Source organism: Paralichthys olivaceus, chromosome 17, assembly GCF_024713975.1.
Source record: "Paralichthys olivaceus isolate ysfri-2021 chromosome 17, ASM2471397v2, whole genome shotgun sequence".
NCBI classification, from domain to species: domain Eukaryota; kingdom Metazoa; phylum Chordata; class Actinopteri; order Pleuronectiformes; family Paralichthyidae; genus Paralichthys; species Paralichthys olivaceus.
Genome location: NC_091109.1, coordinates 20,524,213 through 20,538,381, shown reverse-complemented (window position 1 = coordinate 20,538,381; position 14,169 = coordinate 20,524,213). Strand labels below are relative to the sequence as shown.

At 43.2% G+C, this 14,169-nt stretch overlaps 1 protein-coding gene across 2 annotated transcripts in view; it reads left to right on the top strand.

Annotated features, from left to right (window-relative positions):
- Positions 1-14,169, top strand: part of cnksr2a (connector enhancer of kinase suppressor of Ras 2a) — a 31,400-nt gene that overhangs the window by 9,105 nt on the left and 8,126 nt on the right. For both annotated transcript variants that reach the window (XM_069512716.1, XM_069512715.1), the window contains exons 3-14: positions 603-805; positions 4,909-4,996; positions 5,454-5,495; positions 6,733-6,852; positions 7,033-7,092; positions 7,328-7,396; positions 8,386-8,532; positions 9,333-9,445; positions 9,565-9,719; positions 10,080-10,169; positions 11,472-11,686; positions 13,434-13,485. In XM_069512716.1, coding sequence (XP_069368817.1) covers positions 603-805; positions 4,909-4,996; positions 5,454-5,495; positions 6,733-6,852; positions 7,033-7,092; positions 7,328-7,396; positions 8,386-8,532; positions 9,333-9,445; positions 9,565-9,719; positions 10,080-10,169; positions 11,472-11,686; positions 13,434-13,485 — 1,354 coding nt within the window. The remainder of the gene's footprint in view (positions 1-602; positions 806-4,908; positions 4,997-5,453; positions 5,496-6,732; positions 6,853-7,032; positions 7,093-7,327; positions 7,397-8,385; positions 8,533-9,332; positions 9,446-9,564; positions 9,720-10,079; positions 10,170-11,471; positions 11,687-13,433; positions 13,486-14,169) is intronic.

Sequence of the window (14,169 nt, the reverse complement as noted above, 5' to 3'; positions counted from 1 at the left end):
GCTCTTCAAGTATAAATACAAGCATGACGATCTCCTCAAGTTGCAAACTGACATAGAAACTTTACGGATGTTATTCAAAGTAGGTTCACAACGTACAAAGAATCACTTTCTGATAATTTTCTTCCACACAAAAACATGAATTGGTTGAACAGAACCTTTTAAAGAGAATAAAAGTATTTTTATCCAACCTCAACTTAAAAACTCAAGCTCTCTGTTTTCATGCTGTGGCTGTTGGTTTCTAGATTTTTTAATCTATACCAATCCATCGTATCTATACAAGCTAACTTTTAAGTGAAAACACAAGTTACAAAATGAAATATATAGAATAATAAAATAATAATAAATATAAAGCTGTCTTATAAATGCGGGAGGGTGAAGAGAACATTTCCCTCTGAAATTCAAAGTAACACTCCTCCTCTGCCACTGCTTCGTTGCAGTCGGCACGATGACTCTCTCTCTTCTAAATATATAATATATCAAGTTATCATATGCACCAGACTTCTTAAGAAACCCTGGTAAACATGTTGACAAATAAGATTCTAAGTTTTAGTTATGGTGGTTCCCTGTCTGGAGCTTTTATCTGTGTGTTTGTGTGGGTTCAGAACTCAGGTCTGGAGACGGAGAGCGTCAGGACTCTGGCTCACAAACTCGGCGCCTCGGCCAAAAACCTGCAAAACTTCATCTCTGGTCGCCGCAGAAGCAGCCAATCAGAGAGCAGGTCCTCGCGGCGGCTTCCCAATGATCTGCTGACCTCTGTGGTCGACCTCATCACCGCCGCCAAGAGCCTGCTCGCCTGGCTGGACAGGTAAAAAAAACCCTCTCTGTTACTCTGTGGTTTTATTGGTTAGGATGTGTTGAGTTCAAATGCAGACTGGAATTTAAGTACGACCAATCAATCAGTCAATCAATTAATCAACCAGTCAACCAACCAGTGAATCAATCGACCAACCAACCAAACAACCAGTCAATCAATCAGTCAACTAGTCAACCAACCAATGCATCAACCAACTTTTCATAAATAAACATTTTAACATTTTAACATTATACTGTGCATACAACCATGTTTGTATTTTACTTATCTATCTACCCATCAGTGTATTGTCAATGTTAAGTCAAAATGAGTTAATTAACTAATCATTTTCATATAAATATCATTATTAATATTCCCGATGAATCTCATCTCTGTCTTTGATCTGTCTTTGATCCAACACTGGTAAATGTATGTTTTCTACCATGTGTTTTTGTGGACACGGACTCTCCTGCAGCTTCTCCTGCAGATGCTGCTTGTTGACATCTTTTAAGAAATATGTTATTTTTTTCAAAGGGATCATGTCAGACCCTTCTCTCGACACTTTTTTCCGTCTCTCTCCTTCGCTCTCTTCTTGTCTGTCACTTCATTTATTCATGACACGACACGATCTCCTGCACACGACGCACACAGCGGATACTGAACTAAAGGTCTTTGACATCGGTTCTTGAAATGCCAGGCACCCACATCTGTCCTCAGGCCATCTAGACACACACACATATAAATAGATGTAGTCATGTCCACAATCACACCCAAGCACTCGCACAAACACACACTCGCTGTCACGCTCCCACATCCACACGCACAGACACACACTTAATGCAAGTGCACACGGGGTCGCCCACGCAGAGCAATGCCACTGTTAACGGCAAAGCGACACAGAGCGAGGGATAGACTCAACAGATCTGCAGCCCTGAGCTCTCTGCTCACATTTGCATGTTTTTTTATTTCGCATTTTTTACGCACCTAACAAGCGTTTTCCAGCTGCGCGAGGTCACACGAGCAGATTTAAAAAGCATATGATCATAGTGGAGCTTTTTATTTCAGAGAAACATCATCTCCCTAGAATCGGTTTCCACAAATGAGCGAGTGAAACAAGCGGGATAAGAGAAATAAGAGCTGCGTGGTGGGCGATATGCTGAATTCATTAGCTGACACTAACGATGCGGAAAAGGTTATGATTTCCATGCATGTTAGGGCCATAATCTGTCCCGTCCATTCTAATAGGTTTACAACACAGACAAATTAGCACAAACCGTGTTACACATGAGCTTTTATCTCCCTCGGATATGTCGCAGACCATTTTTTTCCCCCTGCTGCCTCTGACACCCTGATGTCTCTTTAAATGTACAGTATGTACTTTTCTCTTCCTTTGTGGTGACAAACACAATTTTCGTCTCCGTGCAGACATCAGATCGACGAGCAGGGCGGGAGGAGAACCCTTCCTCTTTGTAACTGTCAGGGAGAAAAGTGGGTTCATCTCTGCACAACGACTGAAATTGGAAGTCGTGTTTCTGTGTCTTTGAACTCCTCATTTCCTCTTTATGTGCACATTTGAAAGTGTCTGCCTATGAATTAATAACACAACCACAGAGGCTGGACTTTATGTTGGTGTGTTCTGCTTCCACATGCGGTTGTAGTTCTCCTTCTCTTTTTTTTTTTTTCCCGTGTTGCTATTTTTAACCAACATAGTGAATGAGGAGACTTTACATTGTCATCCGAGTTGAGGATAGGGCCGAGTGGTATCGACTGAATCGATAATACACACGAAGTCCGAATTAACGTGGTGATATTCTGGGGATGCAAACACGCAAGTGTCAACGCTGTGAGTCACCGGTTGTCGGCCCTGCCAAGCTTTTGTCTTGTGTAAGTCATGAACTCACTTTGTTCAAATTTCAAGTATCAGATGATGTGGAGGAGGAGAACTGTGACTCATTCTCTATATTGGGGGAATCTTCAGGTGTATTATTGCTTCTAAGGACTTGATATTCAACACAGGAAGAAAGAAAAGATGCGTTGAGATCTGTATCCAGTAGAAATCTTTATTATGTACTTATTTACTCCTGAGAGGGACCAGAGAGCGAATTGTTTTGGAAACGTATTGTTTAATTTCGTTCTTTGGATTTAAAAAGACCTTTTTATTCAGACTATTTCTGATTATTCCCGTATTTACTTTAATGTTTTGTGTTTCCTCTATTTTATGATAATTCCTATTTTATAAATCTAATTTTTTTCGGTAGCTTCCATGTCATGTGACCCCCCAGACTCCAAACCGATGCTGAATTGTATTATAACCAACACAATCCAATAAAAAAAAGATTTGTCTTGTCTTCTAGTTGAAAGTTATATAGGATAAAACGTATCAGTTCTAATAATCTTGATAAAATATTGAATGTTAAAAAACAAAGTATGAGATGTAATGTTGCTGTGATGCCAGATAATTAGCCGGGAGAAGTGTCGTCTTTCTGAGATCTGCTATTAAGTTGATTTATGGACGTATATTCACAATAGAGGTTGGAGTTGATGACCTCAGAACGTTTAAGTCTCACTGAATGAAAGCAGATCCTGAATCATGTCTGTGTTTTTACATTGGACTGAATTATGGCTCTAAATTTCACAGAAATGGCGACAATCTGGTGCAAAAGGTTTCCTTGACTTAAATGACCTTAAGAGCATTTTGCCTGATGCCGTCAGACTCAGGCATTTCTCTCGCGGTGTCGTCGGAGCTGTGTTGTTTCAGGGTTGGAGGCTGATCGTGAGCAAACAGTCTGTGTAGCCTTAGGTCCTGCGTATATATAGCACTCAGCCTCAATACTGATGACCCAAATCACACACACACATCACAGATAAATCATACACTAGAGGCTGTGGCCGAATTTTTATCTGGGTCTTTAGAACAATGACGTGAAAGTAATGGTGTGTGTCTCTTTGTGTGTGCGCCATTAAGCCTGAATCTGTGTTGTGTTATCATAATGACTTTATTGTGTATCAGTAACACTTTACATACATCGGTCCCTTTGTGTCTGCATGAAATCATTAGCAGCCCATCAGCCGCAGCATATTTCCTTATCGTTCACACCTGGATAGTCCATTATGTTGCAATGCACCAGGGCCCCCATTAGTAAACCTTGTGTTTGCACAGAGACCCTCGTATCAAAACCTTCTATTCTCAGGGAAATTGGATTTTATAAAAAATTGAACTTGACGTCAGAATGTGTACTCTGTTAAACACCGATGATGCCGGTGGCAAAGTACTGTTAAGCATAATAAATCCGAAGTGGGTTTGCACATCAGTTCATTTCAGTCAGTGGTAAAAGAACATCCCAGGCCTAAACTGTGCTTCTCTCTGTTTGTTTGTTTCCAAAACCTGGGTTGAGATGATAAGTGGTCAGTGTGAGCTGTGTGAGTTTGTGCGTTGGGAACAGGGTGGCCCACTTACCTGCTTCTCTAATGCAGCTTCATTCATCCACTGGAGCTGTGTCCTCTTCTCCGCTGTGAGTTTCAAGAGGCAAGACAACAAGAGGGGGTTTTCTCCAGTATTCCCCCGAGACTGTATCTGCGGTTCATGCAGCTTTATTCAACGCTTAATTTTAACCTCGTAAACATGGACGATATTTACATCGGACAGTTCATTAATCATTTTAATTAACTGCAGTAAGTAATTAAGCGAAAGGCAGTTTGAAGTCTGAAAAGTGAATCCAACACAGAAGATAAACCGTCAAATTCTCTGTGAAATAAAAACCTTTCATTTTATTGTGCAGGTCGTATCAGTGTTCTGTGGCTTTGCTTGAAAAGTGACTGAAATGATCGATTGAATATTTAACAGTGGTTTCTGTTCAACTGTTTTATTTATTTGTGGTAAGAATTCATCAGATTCACTCCTGTCGTACACAACTTCCACAAAATCCACAGCATCCACTGACTAAACTGATTCTTGTGCCTGTGTGTGCATAGATACTGTTGTCAGCTGTTGTCATCTTGTGTCTGTGTGTCCGCCCCCCCCCCCCCCCTAACAATGCTGCTGTCCGTCTCTCGCTGTGCATTATCCAGTGCAGCACAATCATTATAAGACACACCGGTGTGTTATCTTTTCCTCCCAGGTCTCCGTTTGCTGCAGTGGCAGACTACTCAGTAACCAGAAATAATGTCATCCAGCTCTGCCTGGAGCTCACCACCATTGTACAGCAGGTGTGTGCAATTGTTTGTGTGTGTGTGTGTGTGTGTGTGTGTGTGTGTTGAGGGCTGATAGCTCTGGTTCTCCTTTACTTCAAGTGTGAGGCAGAGGGTTGTCGTATCCCCTAAAGAACAGTGTGTGTGTGTGTGTGTGTGTGTGTGTGTGATGCAGCAGCCTCAGACTCTATTGCTGCATCCTTGAATGAGCCTTTGCTATTTGCGTCCTTACCGTCTGTCTTAGCATGGCTTGTGTGTGTGTGTGTGTTTGTGTGTGAATAAAAAGATAAATGCGTTTGTTTGTGTGGGCGTGTTTTTATCTGTGAGGGTATAGACTGAGTGTGCAGGTGTGTGAGGCCTAGACAGTGCACAGAAGTGGCAGCAGGATGGGGTGTTGTGTGTTTTTGTGTGTGTGTGTGTATTTGCAAGACAGGATGTTCTGCTCGCGCTACATTAAATTCTGCTTGTCCCTCAGGACTGTACCGTGTTTGAGACGGAGAACAAAATCCTTCATGTGGTGAGTCCTGTTTCCTCGGCCAGATGTCGCTTATTTGCTGTGTTGATGGGAATCGTCCTGTTTTTACAAAAAAATTATTTTTAATAAAATTTCAGTGTTACTGTATATCGACAAACACAAACTCAATCTCTGGTTGTTGTTATTCAATAAATATGATCGGTGCTAGCAGTAGCATTTTAAAATGATTAACTTTCCTGCAGCCAGGGGGGGGGGTTAGCGTAGCTTAGCATAGAGAGTGGGAGCAGAGGGAAACAGCTAGCCTGGTTAGGATGGAACAAACTGGTGGAAAATAACGAAGTGCATTAACTCAGGAAGTATAATTCATCCTCAGTTTACTTAAGCTGTGGAAATTATCCTATTTATCCATTTCAGATTGTCCATTCAAATAATGACCAACTCATAAATGTTCTTTTAATGAATTATTTGCATGGGGACAAGTCGACAGCATCTGTACAGACCTTCAAAATGCACAAAACTCAACAATAAGAATCTAAACAGAGCAGCAGAAAACACAGTTTACAACGATATAAGAAAAGTAATATAAAATGACAAGCACCAGATGAGTCATAACTGATTTATTTTGTTGCTCTGTTTCAGTCCCACTGCAGAATGAACAATGTTATCATATTTCACCAGAATTATATAAATAATGCTTCAGCAAACATTAATCCACAACTCACAGTTCAATGAAATGAGAACTTTTACACTTTGGTTCTTTTTTGTCAAGAAAAAAAACTCCCCAGCGACACCTCCTCCTCGAGGAAAAAACCGATGTCCCGTTGTCTCTGGGTCAGCAGCTCATGAAGTGACGGGGCGCATACGTTTAATTGACCTTCATCGCAGCGGACGCAGGCGTCTCTAATAACATCACTAATTGCAGCGGTGCGTCGCAGTAATGGCTGCAAAGAGCCGTCGCCTCTGTTATTAGTTCCACATGAGCCTCATTCTGACGAGTCGACGTGTGAGCGGTGAAACAGACGATTGTTCTGATTCATGTCGTGACAACCAAGAAAAAAATAACTAGATGGACATTATCTTTTCATAATGTGGAGAAAATACAAATTGATTCTGCAAAAAAACAAGACGATCATTATTTTCTTGTTCTGACAACTTTCTATTATCAAGTTGTAATTTTGTAGATTTGTCATATTGTGTTCTTAATAAAGCAGCACCAGCGTATCTTCTGTGTTTTGTTTCTCGTCCTCCATCTTTTTCTTCTTCTTCTTCTTGTCTGCAGTGTAAGACTCTGTCCGAGGTGTGTGAGCACATCGTGTGTGTGTCGTCCGACCCTCTGGTTTCTCAGTCGGCTCATCTCGAGCTGGTTCACCTCACCAACATCAAACCCTCTGAAGGCCTGGTAATGACTCTGTTTGACCTGCTTCAATCTTAACTTTGTCTCACGGACTTTTAGGATCTAGCGCCACCATCTGTTTATCATTATGAAGTAACTTCTACTCAGAATCAAGTGAGAATTCGGGCTAAGAACGTGGACTTCTCCTTGTTGACCTGAATGTAATGAAACCCTCTTCATCACCAGGGGATGTACATCAAGTCGACCTACGACGGCCTCCACGTGATCACGGGAACCACTGAAGGGGTGAGAGGATCACAGCCGTTCACATAAATGTGACGTAAATGAATAGCCAGTGAAATGGATTTCCATCCAGACGAGGAACTGACATTTAGATCTAGAGCCGCTCATCAGATTCCAGATTCTGTTGTGTTACAACTTATTTATGTGGGGTCTGTTGTGAAACTTGCCTTCTCTTGTGTTCAGAGATCAATAAGTTCCTGGTTTTCTTTTTTCCCTCTCTCTCTCTCTGGCTCTGTAGTCTCCAGCTGACCGCTGTAAGAAGATCCATGCAGGAGATGAAGTCATTCAAGTCAATCACCAGACTGTGGTGGGTTTCCTAGAGTCTTTAAATATACATTTTCATATTGATTGCTTTTTTCTGCTGAACAGGTAGTTCTGACTCTTTAGCTGCTGTCGAGAGGAACTGAGAAAAGTGGGTATGACTCAAAAGCTAAAGAATTTACATAGTTCAAGAAACGTTATGTTTTGTTCATTTAAGAAATATTGAAAATTGTATTTGTTCATTTAGCAAAATATGCAAAATAGATTTTGGGAGTTTGAACACAATTTCATTTCTCTTATCATGTCTTATGTTTTATTGACTTGCAGAACCTTAGTTTTTGAAGCATTAAAAGATTCTCCAAGTATTGACACCACAGGAGGAAAGAAATACCGACGCATCTTCGCTGAGTTAACATCATCAGAAAAAATAAATCCCTGCAGATGCATCTCATTTAAAATTCCGCGTGATGAAGTTTATTGGCTGGGCCACCGGTCTGTTCACATCTGTGTTGCAGATTGTGCCCTTAGTTTACAAGGTGAAGCTGCAGCGTGCATTTCTGTTCACGTAATCAGATCCTCTGACCCTTCCTGCTCCTCCTCCTGCATCACGATCAGATCTCAGATCAGTCAAGTAAATTCAATTAAAAGAGCTGTTCCTTGGTTTTAATGAGAAAGTTAATGTCTTGAACAACAAACAACCTGTTCCCCGTTCACAGGATGTTTCTGATCACAAATCTCCCACAAACAGAAGCGTTGGCACGGCTCTGTGCAAATAGTGCCTTAAAATGAGGAGGAATAAATGATAAGAAGCGTTAGTTTTTGAATTGAGGGCAGGTTACATCACATGAAAGCTCTATAGATAGACTCTCCACCTCCACACCCATTTGCCTGGCACAGAAGGCTCAACCGGCGAGATCCAATCACGACATGGACAGATTTCAAACTGAACACAAACACTGTGTATAACTCGGGTTGTGATTTTTATCCTTCATCATCCAGATCAAGATATTTCCCACTGTCCCCTCCCATCCACAGGTGGGCTGGCAGTTGCGCAACCTGGTCGGCTCGCTGAGGGCCGACAAAGGCGTCGTGTCCCTGACCCTGAAGAAGCGTCCGCAGAGCACGCTCAGCTCCGCCCCCGCGCTGCTGAAGAACATGCGCTGGAAACCCCTGGCTCTTCAGGTGGGACAAGCTCCACCTTCTATAGACTTTATTAAAGCGCCACGCTGGCCCACATACGTCCCCTCAGTGTTCGCTCTCCCCGCACGACGGCAGCCGAAGTGTGTAATTAGGTCAGGGCTCTGTGGCTCAGCGTGGTTTTTTGTTCGCCGGCTGAAACGCTGAATGGGAAGGGAACAGTGATGACACCCTCCACCCACATTCCCCATGCTCCTGTGAATTATGAGACATATCATCATTAACACAGATTATCTGCACGATCAAAAACACAAGGGAAAACAGTTTCTCTCTGGCCACCTCCGCCGTGGATGTTATACTTCTGCCCCTGTGCGTTGGTTGGTTTGTTTGTATGTGATGTGCTGGATTACGCAAAAACCTATTCGGCATTTTTCTACAAAACTTAGTGGAAGGATTGGACATGGGCTGAAAAAGAGCCCATTAAAGTTTGGGGTGTATCCAGGATTTCTCTTTTTATTACATTGTTGAATAGGTTGTATGATTCATGGGTGTTGATTAATATAATCAGGCGTATTCAGGACTCTGATATCTATGAATATGTGGGAGCTGGTGGAGCTTGGTTGAATTGTGAGGGACTGTTGAGTTAAATGTTCTACAGAGTGGAAAATATTTAAATTTAAAGATTTGTACATTTCTGTTTGCTCCAGAGTTTGTGGTTCTTTTACTTTAAAAATCTCCTAAATTGCCAAAACTTTAATCTGCTACTTCTGACAACATCACTAGTTTGTTATATTCAACAGTTGTGTTGTTGTGTTGTTCACTTCCTTATCGTTCGCTGTCTTCAGCCAACCAGAAGTCCAGGCAGTGGTTCCGGCACCCCCTCAGGCACACCCACCAAGACCTCGGCCCTCCATGACCTCTACATCCCTCCTCCGCCGGCTGAGCCGTACACACCCAGGTACTGTGTCCGTGTGTCGGAGATAAAACATGTAGAAGTGGTGACAGCCTGAGAGCAGCTCTGAGTTTGATGTACGTTTTTCTCTTTTCCTGGTAATTGTGCCTCTGCTGTTGCCATAGAGATGAGACGGGAGCCTTGTCTGGAGATGAGGCCTCTCGTAACCATGGCGGAGTCAGCCTCGCTAAACGCTCCGAGTCTCCGAACTCCTTCCTGGACCAAGAGTCTCGCCGGCAAGAAGAGGAGGAGCCTGTGTACTGCACCACGCCCACATATGGTAAAGTCATGTGATGATTGACAACGTGTAGATAGATAGAAAACGGCATCACAAATTAAAGAGCTTTACAAGGAGAAGAAGATTTTAAAAACACTGGTTCAGTGCATGCAATTCAAGACGAACATGGACACACGCTTTACGTCTTCAGACGTGATTTTATATTTCAACTTTTCACCGTTTGATGGAAAGCCTGAGGATTTGTGGCCTCACACAGCGCACATATTTCACATGGATAAATGAAAACCTGTTGCATCTAATAATTCAAAATGGAATGTCAGAGAAGAAGAATGTATCCCAGCAGATTCCTGTCCTGTGCATTGAAATTAATTTAGTTTTGTGTGTGTGTGTGTGTGTTTGTAGGCAGGCTGAGGCCCATCTCCATGCCTGTGGAGTGTAACTGGGTGGGCGACTATGAAGACCCAGCCAAGCTCAACAGAGAAAGTCGCAGAGGTGAGTGTCGGCGTGTGGAGTGTGTGTGTGTGTGTGTGTGTGTGTGTGTGTGTGTGTGCGCGCCTTCTGAAGAGCCTGTTAAGAGTCTATTAAATGTTCCCATCGCTCTGTATTATGAATAGATCTGTGTGTGTGTGTGTGTGTGTGTGTGTGTGTGTGTGTGTGTGTGTGTGGAGATCAATGCACCTCCATCCCTTTCTCTAATTCTCTGTGTGATTAGCATCACAGAGAAATGGAATAACAGGGGATGAGGAGAGGAAAAGAAAAGTGGGCCGTCGTCACAAAGGCAGAGAAAATAAAAGAGAGGACGAATTAAAGTGAAGGAAAGAAAGAAAGTAAGAGAGGGAGAGAGAGAGAGAGGAGATGGTGGAGAGAAGGACGGAAAGGAGGCAGAAAAAAAAAATTAAATAAATAACGGTTCCCCCTGACCTCCACCTGAATCACTCACACAGTTGCCATGGCGACGCCGACAGCAGCTCCTCTCGGTGTCTCACTCTCCCCTGGCCGCTGCCTAGCAACCAGGGGAGGACATGAGGGTGGGAACCGTTAAGGAGAGAGAAAGAGAGGGAGAGAGAGAGAGAGAGAGAAACCTGGGTTTCCTCTCCGGTGGAAAGAAGTTGGTGGGAAAAAAAAAAAAGATGGAAGAGACTTAAACAGAGCGCGTCTGTGAACAGGTTCAATAAACGCTGAGTCATACATGTCCACATGCACGGCCACGTTCACGAGGAGATTGTGGATCCGACTAAAACCGTCTCAATCTCTCAATGTGAGGAAACGTGGGGGCCCAATAATATACCAGAGACTTTCCACAACAGGAAGTCGGAACCTAACCTGCAGCCACTGCAGGACGACTCGAGCCTGCGATGAGAAAGTTTATAGATAAGAAAAAATGCAGCACTAAAAACAGACCTGACAAATAAAGTTTCTGGACGTGAGTTTTGATATTTTCAAAGAGGAAACTTGTAGATTGGCTCATTTACGACCTGATTAAAGGTCAAAATCTTAATCTTAATCAATATAATGAATTCAGATTTTTTTTTTTAATATTATGATTTATTTTAAACACCAGTTGACTAATTTTCAAGAATCCTCGAGTCACCTGACATTTAGACTCTGGTTTTTTTTTTTTATAATTTTGAAATGAGTCTCTAATTGACCCTGAAAAAACCTCACTGAGATTATAAACCCCTTCACAGGAAGCACTGATTTAAACAGCATGTGACAGAATAGAAATAATAATCATGAGGCATTTAATCTCTGTAGGTCAAATCTGTCTGATACATCGATTCTGTGTTTGAACAGAGGCGTCGCTCATGCGCTACGTGGGGCTGCCCGGAGCTGACGAGAGGACCGGCTGTGACGACTACTCCTCCCACACGGCTCGTCCGGGTAAACGGACCAATGACACGACCAAACGTGCCAAGAGGCGAAGCCACCACAGCCAAAGCCCCTCCCACTATGTCCTGCAGACAAATCAGAGGGATTCTCCGCCCAGAGACCCCGCCTCCATTTATCACGTAAAAAATGTTTTCCCTTTACGTAACATATATATATATTTATATATAACAGAGAGAGATCTGTATCTGTGTGTGATCACCCAGTGAGCTCATTTGTTTACAGGAATATTATTTAAATATATCGTGGCACCTTATTTACAGCCGAGCCAGCTGCTAACGGGCCAAGCTGTTGCCGACTCGTACCCTTTAGACCATGTGGTGTTTGTACCAGTTATGTTAATCTTTATTTTACAGTTGTTTTTCTTTTTGCTCACGTGCTTCATGTCTGTTCAAGCTGAACTCTGAACTTTCTGTTTCTTCCTCCGAGCAAAAAAAAACCTGTTTCTATCTCATTTGTTTCCAGATGTGAGTTATAGCTTTTCTCCCTGATGAAACAGCTCTGTAGTGAAGAGTGATCCGAGCTATGCTGACTTGTTATTACCCCCCTGTCACTTCCGTGACATCTGTCCGCCCTGCCTGTCCGTCGAGCTCGCCGCTCTGCGTCCGCGCCGTCACTGTGGCCGGCGGTGACCTTATACATCTTGACAGCATCTCTTTGGAAATTAAACGTGTTTCCATGTGTGGGCCTGGCGCGGTTGTGTACGAGTGCGTGTTTACCGTGTGCATTGGTGCTGTGATGGCAGATGGCGTGTCAGCGGGCGTGGGCGGGTCCGTGTCATCCGTCTTGCTGAGCGAGGGGCCGTGAATGGCCGAGCTCCAGGTTGTGACATGTGTAATATTGTGACATCGGAGTTTGTCCGTTGGTCGCTCTGACCTGGGGAGAGGTCACGTTGCAAAAATCAGTTTCAGACGAGAGGTTTATTTAAACTGTGAGGCAGAGACAGGAGGATGGACGTTCTCCTCCTCCTCCTCCTCCTCCTCCTCCTCCTCCTTTGAGTCACAACTCTCTGAACCTACAAACATGATGCACGTGTGTTCTGCTCCTTCGTTTCTTCATATTTTCCAAGAATGAGCTGTTAATTACTCTGATATTTCCAAGAAATCCCCACAGTTTGGTTTCTCTTCTTTATAAGCTGCCATCTAGTTTATACATATTTATTAGTTCTTGTCAAACTCTCATATATTACAAGCAGGTGTACTCCATTCTAATTAATACAACCTTTTCGTCCTGGTACTTCTCACTGCTAAATACCAGATTATTCTTAGGACAACATATTGAAAGTTTCCAGGAAACTGTTGGCCTCGGTTTCCAAACCTGCCTCGGAAACTTTGAGTTTTCATATATTCTCTGGATACAGGAAGTACTGAGGCTAAATTCTGCAAACTTTCCATGTTGCCGATTTGCTAACATGTGAAACAAATACATAAAAACAGGGCTCAAGTTGTAAGTGACGTGAAGTAACCGGCGCTGTGGCTGTATACGGAGAAAAGGGAGTCGCATTTTTGTCCTTCACGTTTTGCCGACTAGAGTTTCTGTTTCATCCCAGAGGCCCTGAACTGTATTTTCTCACCTCTCCTCCGTCACCTGGACGTCCTGCCACTTCTCCCTCCCTCTGTTTCTATGTTTAGACGTGTGAGAGCTGCTGAGGTCCAACACGAGGTCGACTTTTCCGCATGTGTGTGTGTGTGTGTGTGTGAGGAAGAGATAACGACGGAGAGACTTTCCTTCTGTATTCCTGTTTTTCTGCCTCCTCTCTCCTCGTCTCCTCTGCTTCCCAAGATCTGTCGTCTTTTATGTCCCATGATCCCTTGCAGCATACGAAGGCCACAGATCCATCCTGACGGCTCTCTTCTCTCCTCCTTGCAGACATACCAGCAGTCGTCCTCTCTGCAGTCAAAGACCAGGAAGAAGAATAAAGGTAAGCAGGAAAGCCACATGTTCGGTTTAGCTTGAGCAGGAATAGCCGCTGCGCCCAGATGCTCGCCAGCTGTGGTCATCCACTGCTTCACTCCCTCTGGGAGGCAGAACTAATGGACGCTGTGTTAAAGTACGAGAGCTGCCGCTTCCTGGAAACAACTGTGCAGTCAGGAGGAAAACTCAGGAGAATTCTGACACCTATTGATTTCCAGAGAAAAGATCAGTTTTCACACAAAAACATTATTTTTTAAGATTTTACAGGAGAGTTTTCTGTTTCTGCTCCGCCTGCCAATCGACTCAGTGACGTGTTTTATTGACATTTTCTGCTTTTATTTACTACATCACTCTATACCACGCTGCAGTGCGTCGGACTTACAGAGGGAGTGTGTATTTATCTTCAAGATTTAGCAATAAATGTCATAAAGCAGAGACAGATGCCATCACAGTTTTCCCAAAATGTCACTGGTTCGCCATTAGAGATGGAGCCACTGCATATTTGGTACATTTCCATATTAACACTACAATACGCAACTTTTGTAACATAGAAGCCTCTGGTTCAGGAAGTAATAGCGGGAAATACGCAGTCAGCACATCGACAGACTTTGTTTTCTCCCGACACAAAAAAAACACGTATTGGCTCTGACACAGTCCAACATCATGTGTCAGCATGTGTGGCTGCAGAGGG